The 15,758-nt window shown below is 35.1% G+C and overlaps 3 protein-coding genes across 3 annotated transcripts; 2 read left to right on the top strand and 1 right to left on the bottom strand.

Moving 5' to 3' along the window:
* Positions 1 to 1,240: 1,240 nt before the first annotated feature.
* Positions 1,241 to 14,158, bottom strand: LOC6649718. The gene is made up of 2 exons (XM_002072311.4): positions 13,991 to 14,158; positions 1,241 to 2,287 (listed from the first exon to the last, which is right to left on the bottom strand). Exons 1-2 carry the CDS (start codon positions 14,049 to 14,051, stop codon positions 2,142 to 2,144), a joined length of 207 nt encoding a protein of 68 aa, XP_002072347.1. The 5' UTR covers positions 14,052 to 14,158; the 3' UTR covers positions 1,241 to 2,141.
* Positions 6,200 to 8,777, top strand: LOC6649720 (protein I'm not dead yet 2). Its single transcript, XM_002072313.4, has 13 exons — positions 6,200 to 6,224; positions 6,284 to 6,401; positions 6,455 to 6,571; positions 6,732 to 6,880; positions 6,940 to 7,054; positions 7,117 to 7,172; positions 7,237 to 7,362; positions 7,427 to 7,762; positions 7,826 to 7,920; positions 7,979 to 8,065; positions 8,130 to 8,323; positions 8,377 to 8,514; positions 8,572 to 8,777. The coding sequence occupies exons 1-13, from the start codon at positions 6,208 to 6,210 to the stop codon at positions 8,737 to 8,739; spliced, it is 1,716 nt and encodes a 571-aa protein (XP_002072349.2). The 5' UTR covers positions 6,200 to 6,207; the 3' UTR covers positions 8,740 to 8,777.
* On the top strand, positions 9,376 to 12,059 carry LOC6649719 (protein I'm not dead yet 2). Its single transcript, XM_002072312.4, has 13 exons — positions 9,376 to 9,489; positions 9,549 to 9,681; positions 9,738 to 9,854; positions 9,913 to 10,061; positions 10,126 to 10,240; positions 10,313 to 10,368; positions 10,439 to 10,564; positions 10,620 to 10,955; positions 11,023 to 11,117; positions 11,219 to 11,305; positions 11,374 to 11,567; positions 11,629 to 11,766; positions 11,828 to 12,059. Exons 1-13 carry the CDS (start codon positions 9,482 to 9,484, stop codon positions 11,987 to 11,989), a joined length of 1,716 nt encoding a protein of 571 aa, XP_002072348.2. The 5' UTR covers positions 9,376 to 9,481; the 3' UTR covers positions 11,990 to 12,059.
* Positions 14,159 to 15,758: the final 1,600 nt, after the last annotated feature.

The following is a 15,758-nucleotide window of genomic DNA, read 5'->3' as shown; positions in this document are numbered from 1 at the left end:
TTATATATGTATGTATGCCATTTGTAACTTTTGAGTATATTTTCTACTTCAGTTAAAAGGAATGAAAATAAATACCTACGTAAATGTAATAGATTGCCCCATCATAAAGTAATTTGTCTGGCCCTGTCATAAGTGGGCTCCCGCTTGTTGTTGTTGTCGCGAAACTAATTTATGAGACTTCAACAATTCAGGAATTTCTGGTTACCCAGGCAATTGATGGAAAGCTCTCGTCATAATCATTGATGAGAGATAGAAAGAGAGAAAGTGAGCCAATTTGTCAAACGATAATTTCTGGCCCAATGAACTTTGTCATTTATCAGTTGTTTAATTTTTAAAAGCATTTTTGCCCACACTCTTGAAAAGCTTAGCTCAGCTTAGATCAGGTTCAGGTTCGTTATCTGTTTTTCTGTTTTGGGGGTCCTAAAAACACATTTTGTTGCCTTCGCAAAAAGTCCTAAGCTGATTAACATTAATCCCAAAGTGTGTGCCAGTGTGTGTCAGTGTGTGTGTTTGGTTTGTCATGTGTGTGTGTCTGTATCATGTGAAATAGATTTTTGCCGTTGCCTTTTATCTCAATTTTGTGGCGAAGGTCCTTAAAAATGTTGTCCATTTGCCCTAATTTAATGTGCCAAAAAACTCTTGCTTTTTTCTTTCTTTTCGTCTCTCGATTTTAGTTTTATTTTTATAGAATTGTTATGCGTATCCTGCCCAATCTCACTCTTCCACAATCTAGCTCTCTTTATCTATTTCTTTTTTTTCATTTCTTATTGTTTGTCTATGCCTTTGTTCGTGTTCGACCCGCAAGTTTCCGTTAGGGTTTTTATTATTTCAACCTCGAGCTACCAAAAAGGAAAATGGAAAGGGAATACCAAAAAGAAACCAAAGGATAATGTAAGAAGTCACTCCGTTCACATTCTCTGCTATGTTACTGTGCATGTGTCTTTTGGACGGTTAAATGCTCCCACGCTGTCAATATTCGAAATTGGCATTTATCTGTACTCGTACTCGTATCCTTGCATGTCTAGTATAAAAAAATGAAGCGAAATGGGGAAAAACGATAGTGGCTCACCACCGAAAAGTTTGTTTCCGTTGCATAATGGGTTGATGTTCAAATTGAAAATTTAAATTACAATGAAACACACCTTTTGGCAACCGCATATTAAAGAGTAGAGATTGACTACAAACCAAAAGCCACACACAGTTGAGTGTTAAGCCAAAGGCAGAAAATGGGTAAATTCGTCTCCTTAATTATACAATAGGCTGCCAAAAAACTCTTGTTAAAAAATAAATCTTTGTCTAGGCGAATATTTAGTTTTGCAAGAATCATTTGTTTTAAAAAATGAATTCAACGACTGCCTTTACATTACAGGGTAAAATTTTTTAATTTTGTATCCTATTTAATACATGTAGCTATACCCAACTTTAGTTAACTAAATAAAAAAAAAACATACCACAACAAAAATGCTTCTTGTCTCCTTAAAGTAGGCAACGGTATTGTAATGAAGACGGATAGTTTCCTTTGCAATACATAGTTATAAACTTAATTCTTACCTGTCTCAGTTTTATATTTCTGTGTGTTTCTACAGACCATTGCTCGTTTTGTACTTTCATTTTATCAAATCGTCACTTTACAGGAAATGTTAGAAAATATATTAAAAACATTCTTTTTCAAATTGGCGACACCTTTTACTTCTGTTTTGTGTCTTTTTTTTATCGTTTTCGTACCACTGTGCACCTGGTGCATACATGCCAAGTATAAAGTCGAACGAACCCCGCTAACCGCTGCCGCAAGCCACTTCAGAATTTCAAGGCGAGAGCAAAAAAATACATACGAAAAATTTCCACGAAAATGAAACGCATTCGCAGTTGGCCAGGCCAGTGGGATGGCAGGGAAAAGAATGGAAAAGCGTTTAAATGGGAGATATTTCTGTTGTGTGAGTTGCATTTGGTGTTTGTGCCCTTGCACGTGCTCCTATTGGCTGGTTATTTGTGTTGGCCCCAAAAACTAAATCGTTAAAGTCAACAAAGTTGCAAGAATTCAGATTGCCGCCGCTCCTTTGACTGTTTGTCTATGAGTGTGTTGCCTGTTGACATTGTTTATTGTCCCCTCCAACCCCCCGCCAATGGCAAGTGAAAAGTTTTTAGGCATTGATATAATACTCTCGTTTTTTTTGGCATTTTTCATACGCAATGTAGCACAGGGCGATGGTAATCAGTACTAGTATGGTAATCCCCATTATAATGCTGACCAGAATAATCTCATCGTTAATGCTCTTGTAGGAGTGACCTGATGAAAAAACAAAAGAGAGAAGAAAATTAGGCAGAGAAAAGAGAGATTTAGAGGTTGGTTTTTGTGTATTTGACAAATTGATGGCAATTATTCTTCTTCCCTTATCAGGTTGGGGCATATGGCGTGGGCCCCATGAAAGATGATGTCGGATGGATGGAGAAAGGCAAATATTTCGTTTCACTGTTTCTGTTTGTTCCTGTTGTTTGTCAATCAAGTGGGTACTTCTCATGCATATTCAGTGGAATACACACAAAAAACAACGGACAGGACAAAAAGATAGGAAAATGTAGGGTTAGGGGGAAGGATGGTGATACCCTATGACAAATGCATTGTTATAAAATACGAAATGTTTGCCCATACATACACACATACATATGGCAAAAACAATCTGCAAAGCATTCACCCACACAATACACAAAAACAAATATAAAAGGATCATAAACCAAATAAAAAATATTCACAAAATTAAATTGGTTTTTTGTCCCACAGATGGTTCAACCATTTTATGATTCCATAATTCTTCTCATTCTAAATTATATTTGATTCTTAATATATGCAATAAAGTCAAATTGTTCAAACAAAACAATGCAGACATTATCATGGATTATCCTGGATTGCTACTTTAATAAACGAATTGAATGAATTTTGTGTGAGGCATTAAAAATAATGACCAATGCCATTTACGTGATTTTTCAATTTTGCTGACGAATTAATGAAAATTATTGTAAATGGGTAAATAATACAAAACATATGGTATTTGTAAACTATAGCCTTTCACTGGTTTCTATACCCTGCAACCAAACATCAAATTAGGCAATACGTTTGTTTTTTTACAGTAAAGAGAGCAATATTAAAAGCTTCAAAGTTCCTTTCGTGTCTTTTGTTTTATTTAATTACCTAGGATATAAACTAAAGATCATGCTATATAAATTTGACAAAAAGGAGTACTTTTCATTTAAAACAATTCTAAAAATTCAAAATTGACTTATACTAAATATGTATGTTGTTTTTGGCGTTCTTTTATTCTTGTGGGTTGTTTACATGAAATTTGTATAACAAATTTTATAAGAATCTCGCACAAATTTAATATATTTACCTATATCATTATTTACTGAGTGTTGAAGCTAGCCCAACAAAAATTGGTATCAATGATAATAGAAGTTTCCATGAAATTTATTTCTGTAGAGATGAAAATTATTGGACATCAAAAATTCTGTTATCACATTTTGATGTGGGAGAGAATCTTTGGAGCTCTTTTTTCACTTTTAAACGGTTCAAATGACTTTTTATCTCGCAATTTCCAACAGACATTTGACACACCTTGGCAGTCAAAAACTTTTCTCATAAACCATCTAATTGGCCACCACATTTAGAAACGTAAGGATGAGTTGTTGACAGAGGACCTAAGCATACCATTTAAGTATAATTCTCTTTGTACTTTTCGGTGTAAACACATTTCTAATGCACATAAAATTGTGCGGTTGGCTTGACTTTTTGCTTAATGGCTTTGTGAATTTCATTTCATTTGATTCGAAATCACTCCATTGTGTTCGGGTCCATTTAGCCAGATGTTTGCTCTATGCGTAATTTAACACATAATCGATGACACAGAATTCCATCCACTTGAAAAGCAAATTAAATTGCTCTTTAGTGGCAATCTGACGCCATATTTACTGTTTGCTCTGTCACACAGAAATAGATTCGTTAATTAGCTGGGCCTATGGCTAAATGTATAAACCATAAATTTTATGTTGGACATGGCCTAAATAATGGATGGGTAGCGTTTGCCTTTGGGAATGAGAATGAAGCAGAAGTCTTATAAAATCAAGGGGCATATTAATTAAATACATGCGACAGTAAATTAGGCAATCTGAACTTGGATTAGCTGCAATTTAAGCCAAAAGAAGTCCATATAATTTAATTTAACACATTTTACAAAAATATCACGAAACAATTTAAATTTAATACACATTTCACAGAATCTGCCATCTATCAATTAGAACTGATTGAACTGATAACTTTGACTAGGCTAATAATGAGAAATGATTATGACAATAGCCATAATGCTTGTGCTTAGAATTTATAATATGCGTACTAATTGTCCTTCTAGTTGTCTGGACAGACATGAATTTAAATGTAAATTTTCTTGCCTTTAATCAGTGACATTTTTGGCACCTTTCTGGTTGGTTTCTGATTTTATTTCAATTTCTCCAACTCTCGTGGCAGCAATCTCGACAATTTGCCATTAGGCAAACATATAAAAACACTTTGAAGTCATTTAATTGCTAATTTCCTGTCACAGTTTTCAGCCAACGGGAAACCTCAAGTTCCTTGCCCCAACTTCAAAAAGCGGAAGGAGCGAAGCAAAAACAAATTGATATTAAAGCTGTCACCATAACATGACATTAAAGTTCGTTTCTTCGTTTCGAACAATGAAAGAAATCCCAAATCGACTTGGCAACTTCAATCTGAGTTTGAAATGAAATTCCTCGATGTTTGGCCAACAGTTTGAGGTTACAAAAACATTACCAACAACAACGATAACGGAGACAGATATTAGATAACCCAAGTTAAACCTCGTTTCATTCTTTTCTTACCACCTACCTCAAATTTATCCTCTTTTATCCACATAATATGTCAAAATACTTTATTGACTCTGCTCTGTGTGTGTACATTTGGGTGTGTGTGATTTTCGGGGAAAAAACAATAAACGAAATTTGAAACGTGCCCAAAAAGAAAAGCAAAATGGCCTACCTCATAACCAGCTCCATTTTTTTCCTCCAAGTCATCAGATCATAAATCTCAATAATTCATGCTTAGTTTGCTCTCTTTTTGAATTTCTACTGAAATATTCAGTTTCATTCACATAATTTCTTTGACAGATTTTACTCATTGCTTTTGGATTTTCCTTTTTTTTTTTTTTTGCTTGTGTACAAAAATTACTTTGTGACAGCTTTTCTATTTTCCATGATAGGAATGCTGGTCAAGGCTTCTTTGGTTGACCTTTGCAAATGTTTCATATACCAAATAAAATATTAATTTAAATTTAACATACTTAAATTAGTCTCACTTTTCAAAAAGGGGGCTGAAAAAAGTTTTTATTGCCCATTTGTTCTTCTTTTTTGTTTCAAATTATTTCACATAAAACTCTCATGTCCTTTTATATAAAAAAGTTTGCCTTAAAAAATATATAAAGATGCAAAACAAAGTTTGTTTAAGTTGTCCGTTGTTGTTGGGTAAGTTGAGAAAATTTAAATGTTTCATTATATGGTTTTTACGATGGCATAAGTGATGATAAATATCCAGGCGAAACTTTGTCAAAATGAATATTGTATATGTATGTATGTATATGTAGATACTTTTTTAAAATGTTTTTAAAAATTTGCATTGCCATTTTGTATTGACTACACTAGGTAACAAGGATTATTACATTTTTTCAAAACGATTTTGTTGGCAAATATGCCATTTATTTTTTTATCGTTAATTTTTATGCTTAGTTTTTGGGAAGTTTCTCGAAGTAAGTTTTCCGATCGATGGTTCCACTATCCCACAGAATCACAGATGGCCAGGGCTATATTAACTCATCTTTTCACTCTAATCATGAATATATATAGTTTATGGGGAAGAAGTTTTCAACAACTATTTGGTACAACCGCCTTAATAATAGCAAAACTATTCCTTTGGATGACGGATATTTAAATGACAATCTAAATTCAATTCATATCTAAGAAATAAAGCTGAACCAAAGTGTTCTAGCTGGTATATACCAAAGCCTTAGTTGTAGTTTAGTTTCATATTCTAAAATTGTTTTATCTTTGAAAAAATGATCAGTTTTTTAAAGTAAACTTATTTGAATAAAACATAAAAAAAAGGCAACGCCTTAAAAAAAAAAAAAAAAAAAAAAAAATACAATAAAAATGGATGGCGACAATGGGTAGGTTGAAATGTTCTTCGATCGTTAATTTTGTTAATTGTTTGGCATCACAACTTTAGCACAGTCAAAGAGAGGATTGTCTCATGCTGCAAGTTTCATTGGCGGGGTAAATTGATATGTATTTTCCCCCTTTTAGTATTACCAATGCTGCTTTATGGCTATTTAAATGACTCACCAGTAAGTCAATTCAGTCGATTAAAGATACATATTTCTAAAGCATATCTTTGCAGGAGTTCGTATGTCTTTATGTGGTCGTAGTTATGGCTCTTTTCTGGATAACTGAACTTTTACCATTATACGTTACAGCATTAATTCCAGTGGTAGCTCTTCCATTGTTCGGTGTACTGGTATGAATACTAAAAGTAATATAGGGGTCTACAAATACATCGTGTACTCTCTATTTGGGTTTCATTAACTAGATCGAACTCACATAGACAGGTGATGCTGTGTAGCCCCTTAAACACATGTACTTTGCCTGATTATCCCATATTTTATTTTCATGTTTAGAGCTCCAAAGACTTATGTGTATTGTATTTTTCGGATACGGTTATTTTATTCTTAGGCGGTTTAATTATCGCCTTAGCGATTGAATATTGTAATTTACATCAGCGAATCGCTTTGAGAACTATGCTAATTGTGGGCACGAGTCCTAGACTGTAAGTTCTGGAACGTATTTGTGGTTGTGGTCTATGTAACTCTTGAGTTTACTTTTAAGGCTACATTTTGGTCTAATGTCAGTGACGGCATTCATTAGTCTGTGGATATCCAATTCAGCCGGAGCAGCAATGATGTGTCCTATCATTAAAGCTGTACTCAACGAAATGGATACGGTAAGGGAAACAAAAGAGTTAAAGAGTCGCATTATTAGTATTCAAAGTACATTTTACTTTAGGGAAACATATTTAATGTGTATATGAGTCAAGAGGAGGAACCATACGAAGAGGGGGAGTGAGTATATACATATATGAGCCCTGAGAAATCTGGTTTCACTGTCACTGAATTTTCGCTGTAGTCCTCCCCATCCATCACATATAGCCATGGCCTTTTATATTGGCGTTGCTTATGCTGCCAGTATAGGAGGATGTGGAACTCTTATTGGCACTGGCACAAATCTTGTCTTTAAGGGTCTATATGATACGTAAGTTTTGCAGAAGTTAACAAATTACATACATACTACTATATAATTGAATATTTCTATTAAGACGTTTTCCCGATTCCGTTGAGAAAGTGAGTTTTCCCGTATTTATGCTGTATTCGTGTCCCCTGATTGTCGGACTTAATTTGTTGTTGACTTACCTATCCTTGCAAATTACTCATATGGGTCTCTTTCGTTGGAAAAGTAAAAGAGCTCAAGAAGTTAAAAAGGGCTCAGAGAGTAAGGAGTTGATCAAAGCAGTACTAAAATCACGTCATGCTAGCCTAGGACCAATGAGTTGTCATGAGATTCAGGTGACAATTCTGTTTGTGACTACCATTGTTCTATTATTCACCTGTAAGCCTGGCTTTATGCCAGGATGGGCAAATTTCCTTAACGCCAAGTGAGTAGTGGATACAGTTATTGTTTTTATTTTCGACTTTGCCATTTTTTTTCTTTTCTAAAGAAAAATAGGCAATTCTCCATGTATTCTCTTGCCTGCGGTTCTAATGTTTGCCTTGCCCACACAATATACATTTTTCAAATACTGTTGCGGAAAACGTAAGTTCTTATTTCTGGGGAGATACCTAGTTATTTATTGCATATTACATTTACTTAGCGCCCTTTCCTGGACGAGCTATGGATGCGCTAATATCTTGGACTTATTTGCAAAAACATATGCCATGGGGTCTATGCTTTCTACTTGGTCAGTTAGTAGTTTTTGTGTTTTTATTTCTATGAACAAATGACTTATACATTTTGGTCTTAAGGTGGTGGCTTTGCTTTAGCACAGGCGACTCGAGTTAGCGGTGTGAATACTTTCATAGGCAGGGTTTTGAGCTTCTGTGAGGGTTCACCAGAAATAGTCGTCGTGATGCTTTGCGTATTTGTCTCGATATTTTGTACTACATTCAGCTCGAATGTTGTCGTGGCCAATATACTTCTACCCATTTTCTTTGAATTGGTAATATGTCATTATTATTTGTGAACTGTTTTAACAATTATTTTATTCACCAGGCCTTGATATTGGAAATGCATCCTTTGGTCCTAGCATATCCCTCTTGTTTAGCTACGAGTATGGCTTATTTACTACCTGTTAGTACTCCTCCAAATGCCATTGTCGCAGCGTATGGCAATATCAAGACCAAATATTTGGTAAGCTAACAAATTATGATTGTAGTAATATCATTTTCAATTGCCTATATTATTCAGATACTAGCAGCTTTATTGCCATCTGCTTGCGCCTTTTTTGTGGTCGTGTTCAACGCTTATACATGGGGTCATGTGGTGTACCCCACAACGGGATCGTTTCCGGACTGGGCCGCTGAAGCCAAAAATCAGACAACTAGGCTCGTATTTCATTCGGAATTCATTATGTGAATTGCGGTTTTTAGTTAATAAAAATTGAGGTACAGTAATTTAAATTTAATAATTTGCCAAATTTTGCCAGCAGTTCAGTTTCGAATGTGTAAGTCTTTGATATTTGTAATTTAACTGCTTTCTAAAATGTTCAAATTATTAAATTTAAATTACTGTTTTCAGTGTTTTAATTAGCAAGAAACAAATTTATATTAAAAACCAATTTTACTGGGAAGTGAAGTTTTTAACTTCCTACTGGGAAATTTTTTTGAGGCAGATGGACTTGGTAATTTATTGTACTATACTTGTACATAAAGTATAGCATACTGTTTGGGGCAATTTGAATTGCTGTATCGGAAAGTCTTCAGACAAAGTGTTTTGCAAATTGGTGTATCGATTGTATTATATGTATACTAGAAAAACCGGCAAACGTTGTTTTGCCGTATAAATAATTTTCTAGTAATTTCTAGTGTAGACAAAAAATAGCTTACTTGTTGTAAGTATGTATGTATGTAAGAATGTGGTATATGCGTGAAATCATTTTATGATAAACTTGGCCTCTGATTTTGAAAGTAGAATTGAATTGTTGACCATTTGTATTTGTATTGTTTATCAATTTACCATTGACATTTGGATCTTATAATTTAATATAGTAGGAAAGTAATTACATTTCTTTACCCTACACAGACACATACACACACAAACATTAAAAAATTCATTGATCTGCTCTGCATTTTAAAGTGTTCTAGTTATAAGTGTTACCATGGAAGAGTAAGTCCTCATTCTTTGAATTGAATGCACTTAGATGTGTTGCTAATTATAATTTTTAGAGGCGGTAGCAAACTTAAGGCTGGCAAGAGCTTGCAATCTTGTTGCAAGTATCACTGGTTGGGTAAAGTGACATTTTTAATACCAATCGCTCTATTACCATTGCTAATCCATGGCTATATAGATAATTCGCCGGTGAGAATTAAGTGAATTTGGCAAGCAGACGAGAAATTAATAAAAGTATCCCTTAGGAATTCAAGTGCTTGTACTTAGTCTGCAATATGGCTTTATTTTGGATAACTGAAGCCATACCTCTATATCTAACGTCATTATTTCCTGTGATATTTTTGCCACTGTTTGGTATTTTGGTGGGTTGAACATTTGCATGAATTTGTAAATTCGATTTGGCCAACTTGCTTATTTTAGAGCTCTGACCAAGTTTGCCGCTTGTTCTTCTCCGACACTGTGGTCATGTTTCTGGGCGGTCTACTGATTGCTTTGGCTATAGAATATTGTAATCTACATCAGCGCATAGCACTTCGAACAATATTAGTTGTGGGTTGTAGTCCAAGGCGGTATGTTTTGCTTGTGTTTTATGTTGAGAGTGGCATTTATAGATAGACTACTTTTTTCTATTAGTCTTCACTTTGGCTTGGTCATGGTAACTTGTTTCATATCACTTTGGATCTCAAATTCAGCCGCCACAGCCATGATGTGTCCCATTGTAAAGGCTGTACTCAATGAAATGAATTCGGTAAACTCCACTTAAAATATAAACACCGATCGATCGTCTTGTGAACTTATAATTAACCTTTTCATACTGCAGCAAAATATTTTTCAAGTATATATGACACAAGAGGAGGAACCCATGGAGGAGGGCGAGTGAGTTAATAGAAAAAAACAAAAATAACAAAAGTTCTTCATATATATAGACAAATATTGTCATTTACAGTCCACCGCATCCTTCAATTATATCCTTGGCCTTCTATTTTGGTATTGCTTACGCCTCAACCATCGGCGGTTGTGGTACTCTGATTGGCACTGGTACAAATCTCACCTTTAAGGGTCTATATGATACGTAAGTATACGAATTGTTTTTCTTTGGATATAATTTGCACAATTTACTCTTTCAGACGCTTTCCTCAGTCTAAGGAGAAAATTGATTTTCCCATATTTATGGCCTATTCGTTTCCCATTGTCGTGCTGGTCAATATTCTCTTAGTCTATCTTAGTTTGCAGGTTACCCATATGGGTCTATTTCGGCCTAACAGTAAGGTAGGCCAAGAGGTTAAACGTGGAGCTCAAGGCCAAAATGTGGTCAAGGATATGATTAAGGAGCGTCATAAGGAATTGGGACCAATGACGTGCCATGAGATACAAGTTGCCATAATGTTCTTTCTAATGGTTGTGCTGTTATTCACACGACAACCTGGATTTGTTTCTGGCTGGGGAGATTTATTGAATGCCAAGTGAGTGGACGTTTCTGTTTGCATAATTAAATTTAATACTTGTTCTATTATCTTGTTTCATACACAGACAAATAGGCAGTGCTCCGCCAGTTTGGTTGCCTGTGATTCTGCTCTTCGCCTTGCCCACTCAGTATACATTCTTTAAATATTGCTGCGGTAAAGGTAAGGAGCGTAAAACTCAAATGAAATGAAAGCAATTTAGTGTATCATTTTTGATTTATATAAATTGTGTGTGTGTTTTTTTTTTTTTGAAAACCTAAAAGCTCCTTTTACGGGTCGTACCCTAGATGCTTGCCTATCTTGGGTCTATATACACAAGAACACTCCTTTCGGTTTATGCTTTCTACTGGGTAAGCAATTTGTATCATTCTAAAATATTGAGAATAGTTGAAACTTCTTGTTTTTATATTCATTCTAGGTGGCGGTTTTGCTTTGGCCGAGGGCAGCAAAGTGAGTGGAATGGCCAAAATGTTGGGTGATTCCATGAAATTCGTTTCGTCTATGCCAGCAATTGTGGTTCAAGCCATTTGCATTATAATGGGCTTATTTTGTACGGCCTTTAGTTCAAATGTGGCCATCTGTAATATTCTCATACCCATTTTCTGTGAAATGGTAAGCATTTTCAATGCACAAATGATAGCATTTTGATACATTTTCTCTCTCTTTTTAAAAGGCCTTGGCGGTTAAGATGCATCCATTGCTATTGACTTTGCCGCCGTCATTGGCCATCAGTATGGCTTATCATTTGCCAGTTAGCACACCACCGAATGCCATTATATCAGGCTATGCTGCGATCAAGACAAAATATATGGTTTGTTATATGAAATGGCTTTCTTAATTAATTTTAAAAACTCATCATTAATTAATTTTAGGCCGTGGCGGGCATACTTCCAACTTTTTGGGCTCTTGTCCTGTTGGTATTGAATACGGCCACTTGGGGAAAATTAATTTTTCCAGCTACCTCAGAATTTCCAAATTGGGCCTTTGCAAATAATACAGAAAGAGATCTACCATCGTACGACGATTTGCAATGATCTAATCTTATTAAATTTAAAAGAGATATATCATGAAATCATAATGATTTTTGTACAACAACCTAGTAAATGATTGTATTTATTGGTACGGTAGAATTGAGAAGATTTGTTACAGAGGGTTGGTTAAGCAAACTTCGGTAATGCTTACTTTCATTTAAGCTTAACTAAATGTTGATATATGTAAGTAAGTTGTATTAATAAAACATCATCTATAAATAAGCACAAATATTTGTGTTCAATTATTTTTGGGCCAAACAAACGAATTGAATTCAATTTAATTTAATGCTATCAGCCACATTTTATGACACACAAAGAGAGAGAGAGACAGACACCCACCCATCCCTTTGCCCATTATGAAGGAATGAAAGCTTTCAACATCACTTGTCAGGTGGTTCTTAACAGGGGGGGATTTTCATTCACTGGGCATATATATTTCATAGACAGGATCAAAATACATAAATTACGCACAATTTGTGGCAATCAAAAACTATGATAAACTCCATTCAAAAAGCACAAAAGCGGTAAGAGCAAATGGAAGATGATGACTAGGTGGAAGGAAGGATTTCCTGTTTGGTTCCCTGCGGGTGAGCATCACAGTTCTTAGGGCTTTTATCATGGGTGTAGAAAAAAGGGAACTGATACCATATTTTTTAAAGATATATTCTAAATAAACTAACTAAACTAAATAATATATTCACGTCTAGACTTTTGGAAAATTAGATCAGATTAGGGACTTGCTATTATAGCAGCTATGGGGTCCCATTTAGGTCGACGCCCTTGGCATTTATAAGGACATAAACTTACTTAGGGGCATTTTGGAAGAGCAAAAATGAAGGCAGCAGAGCAAACGAAGAAGGACTTTATGCAAACACAGCAAGAAGTCCGTTTTTGTGATGAAGAGCTTTAATCCTTGGGCTAGCAACAACATGCCAAATCATTTACACTCATACATTCAAACGAATCAAGTGAATTTTAACAATCCATAGGTGCTTCATGATTGGAACGTGAATGATTTGATGGTTACAAGAGAGGCTCATAAAAACGTACACAAATCCCAAAACACTCTGTCAAATACATACATATGTACAAATGCTTAAACGTACAAATAAACAAATACACAAAGGAAAAATTCGTTTATATGTATGTATGTATGTATATACAATACAGATGTGAAAAGAAAGAAAAAACGTATTTTCTCCACATGAGTACACAGAAAACGCAACGAAATATACATACAAATATCCAAATGTAATAAACGCGAGAGAAATACGCTTCTCAACACTGATTACGGTTAAGCATGAGGCATGCGGCATGTGGAATGAAACTTGGGGCATGCGGAATGCAGACTTCATCAACATCAGCATCAACATGAACATCAAACAAGGATATCAAGACGACGCGACGCCACAAAAGCGGCACGAGTCTATGGGGCAAGCCTCAAACAAAAACTAAAAATCCGCCAAACGGGCGTCAAAGACAGACAATGGCTCCACCTCCTTTCATTCCATTGCCCATTGCTTTTCTTCTCTATCGCCTTCCTTTCCTTCTCCATCCACTAGCATTTAACCATTGCACAGTGACGCAACTTACAGTCAACTTACTGGCTATGTGGTCAGCATAAACTGTAACTCGTTCGAACGAACTGATTTACTTATTGTTAGATTTTATTTAATCTGAAATAGCAGTTTCAGCTTACGAGCACTTTAAATGAAAAATTATAACAAATTTAGTCAGTTTTTGCCCCACGGTGGTAGCTATACGACTATTTAGATACAATATATAGATATCAAAAGAACAGTTCAAGAATGATAATAGAGTGTCTATTATCTATTAGCTATTGCCACGTAACTAATGAGTTTTTTCCCATTTTTGATAAAATTAATGATTTGCTTTCAATGATTTGGAACCACTATGAAATTTGTGACAGCTATTGATGATGTTTGGTCTTCCATTATGTTTGTTTGTGTGTAACTACTTCTCTATGTATATCGCCACACTTACTACTGTAGTAATTGTTGTCCGAATAACCGTATTTGCCGGCTGTCCTACCCCCGCCGGCCATCTTTGTTGTCTTCCTGTTGTTATGGACTTCCTTTCTTCGTGATGATACTTCTACAACTTCCGGTCTGAGCTGCTGCTGCTGCTGCTGATGATGATGTTGTGGCTCTTTCTGCTGCTGCTACTGATATTATTATTTTGGTATTTTATATTTATTATTTTCCTCTCGTTTTATTCTTTCGTTGATCGGCTTTTCGTTGTTCGCAACATACGCAAGAGGAAAAGTGAAAATCAGCATAAATCCTGCAAGAGCAAATTGTTAATGACTCTGTCAGAAGCATAATCAACTTGATACTGTGCTTGCGTGTATGTGTATGTGTATGTGGGAGATTGTGGGTGCTTCTATGTATTATGTGTGAATGTATATGAATATGCTTGTGTAGGGACATAAAGGAGAAATCACTGCCAGCCAGAAGGCAACAGGCAAAATTAATAACAAACAGTGTTCTGAATTTGATATGCAATTTTTGAAATCAACAACAAAACGAGAATTTCATGAAATTGTATTTTTTTAAGTTTGAACACTGACATAATTAGATATTTAATTGGAAAATCAACTGTAGTTTCTACATATATTTATGAATGAATCTTTACTTTCTTGGTCAGTAAGCATATAGTTCAAGCAATAAGGGAGAATGCAAAATTAAAGAAAAGTTAAGGAAAACATAAATTTTACTTAGCAGCTGGTTTAAAGATTCAGTTCTTTATTTGTATTTATGTTGATACAGTTAATACCCAAGTTATATTTAAAGTTAAGAGACAGAAGAGGACATCGGTCGGATCCACCATTTTTACAATTTTTTCTCTTCTCTCAATTGAAGTAACTAAATTAATTTGCTTGTCCTCATGGCAACAATCCAATCAAGAACTGATTGTTGCTTTACGGTGTGAAAACTTTTCGCCTATAAAGGATGAACTTAAAGAAGTTTCAAGTAAAGAGGAGTAAGAGGAAAGTTACTTTATTAATTTCTCAGAAAATTTTACGTGATTTCATAAAGAAGCGTTGGAAAATCATCAACAGAAATTTGTATTGGGAACACTTTCGATGCTGCCATAGTCACGTTGAGTATCCGCAATGTCAGGCAGGTTTAATTACATACATACACACACACACACACACACACACACACACACCAATGGAAACATAAGGGGCGTTGTAATGAGCGAGTGGGTAGGGTTGTTGGGTTCGTGTAATTATGCATATAATTAATATGCATGTACTTATTTAATATTAACCAAATTGCTGGCACTTTGAGCATGTCACCAACAGCACCTAGAGCATGAGTAACAGAGCAAAAATTTGCCGTCAGCATCCTTGAGAGCAACAACAATAAATTGTGTTCAATTTGTGTAATTAGTGTTAAAGGTGAAATACTCTGAAGCTTATGGCAAGCAATTTGTGGAATTGCATTCCACAGATGCATTCAGTTTGCTCCATCCGGCTCATTGGCTTTGTTGGAATTGCACCCTCTGGCCTGGGCATGCCTAATGAGAAGTCCTTGTGAAATATTTAGGAATTAAATGGGCAAAGCTTAAATTACACAAAAGACCAGGAATGGAGTAGAGACACAAATTATAGGATTGGGAATTGTGTAGCGAACTAATAATAATACATAAAGGCCAGACCAAACCAAACAATTAATTGTTAATTGGTTCACTTAAGTGTAAATTATTTGCCATAATATTGAGTGTTAACGTTCATAATCGATCG

Source organism: Drosophila willistoni, chromosome 3R (assembly GCF_018902025.1).
Source record: "Drosophila willistoni isolate 14030-0811.24 chromosome 3R, UCI_dwil_1.1, whole genome shotgun sequence".
NCBI classification, from domain to species: Eukaryota; Metazoa; Arthropoda; class Insecta; order Diptera; family Drosophilidae; genus Drosophila; species Drosophila willistoni.
The sequence above is the reverse complement of the archived record's forward strand: the minus strand, read 5'-3'. Positions and strand labels throughout refer to the sequence as shown.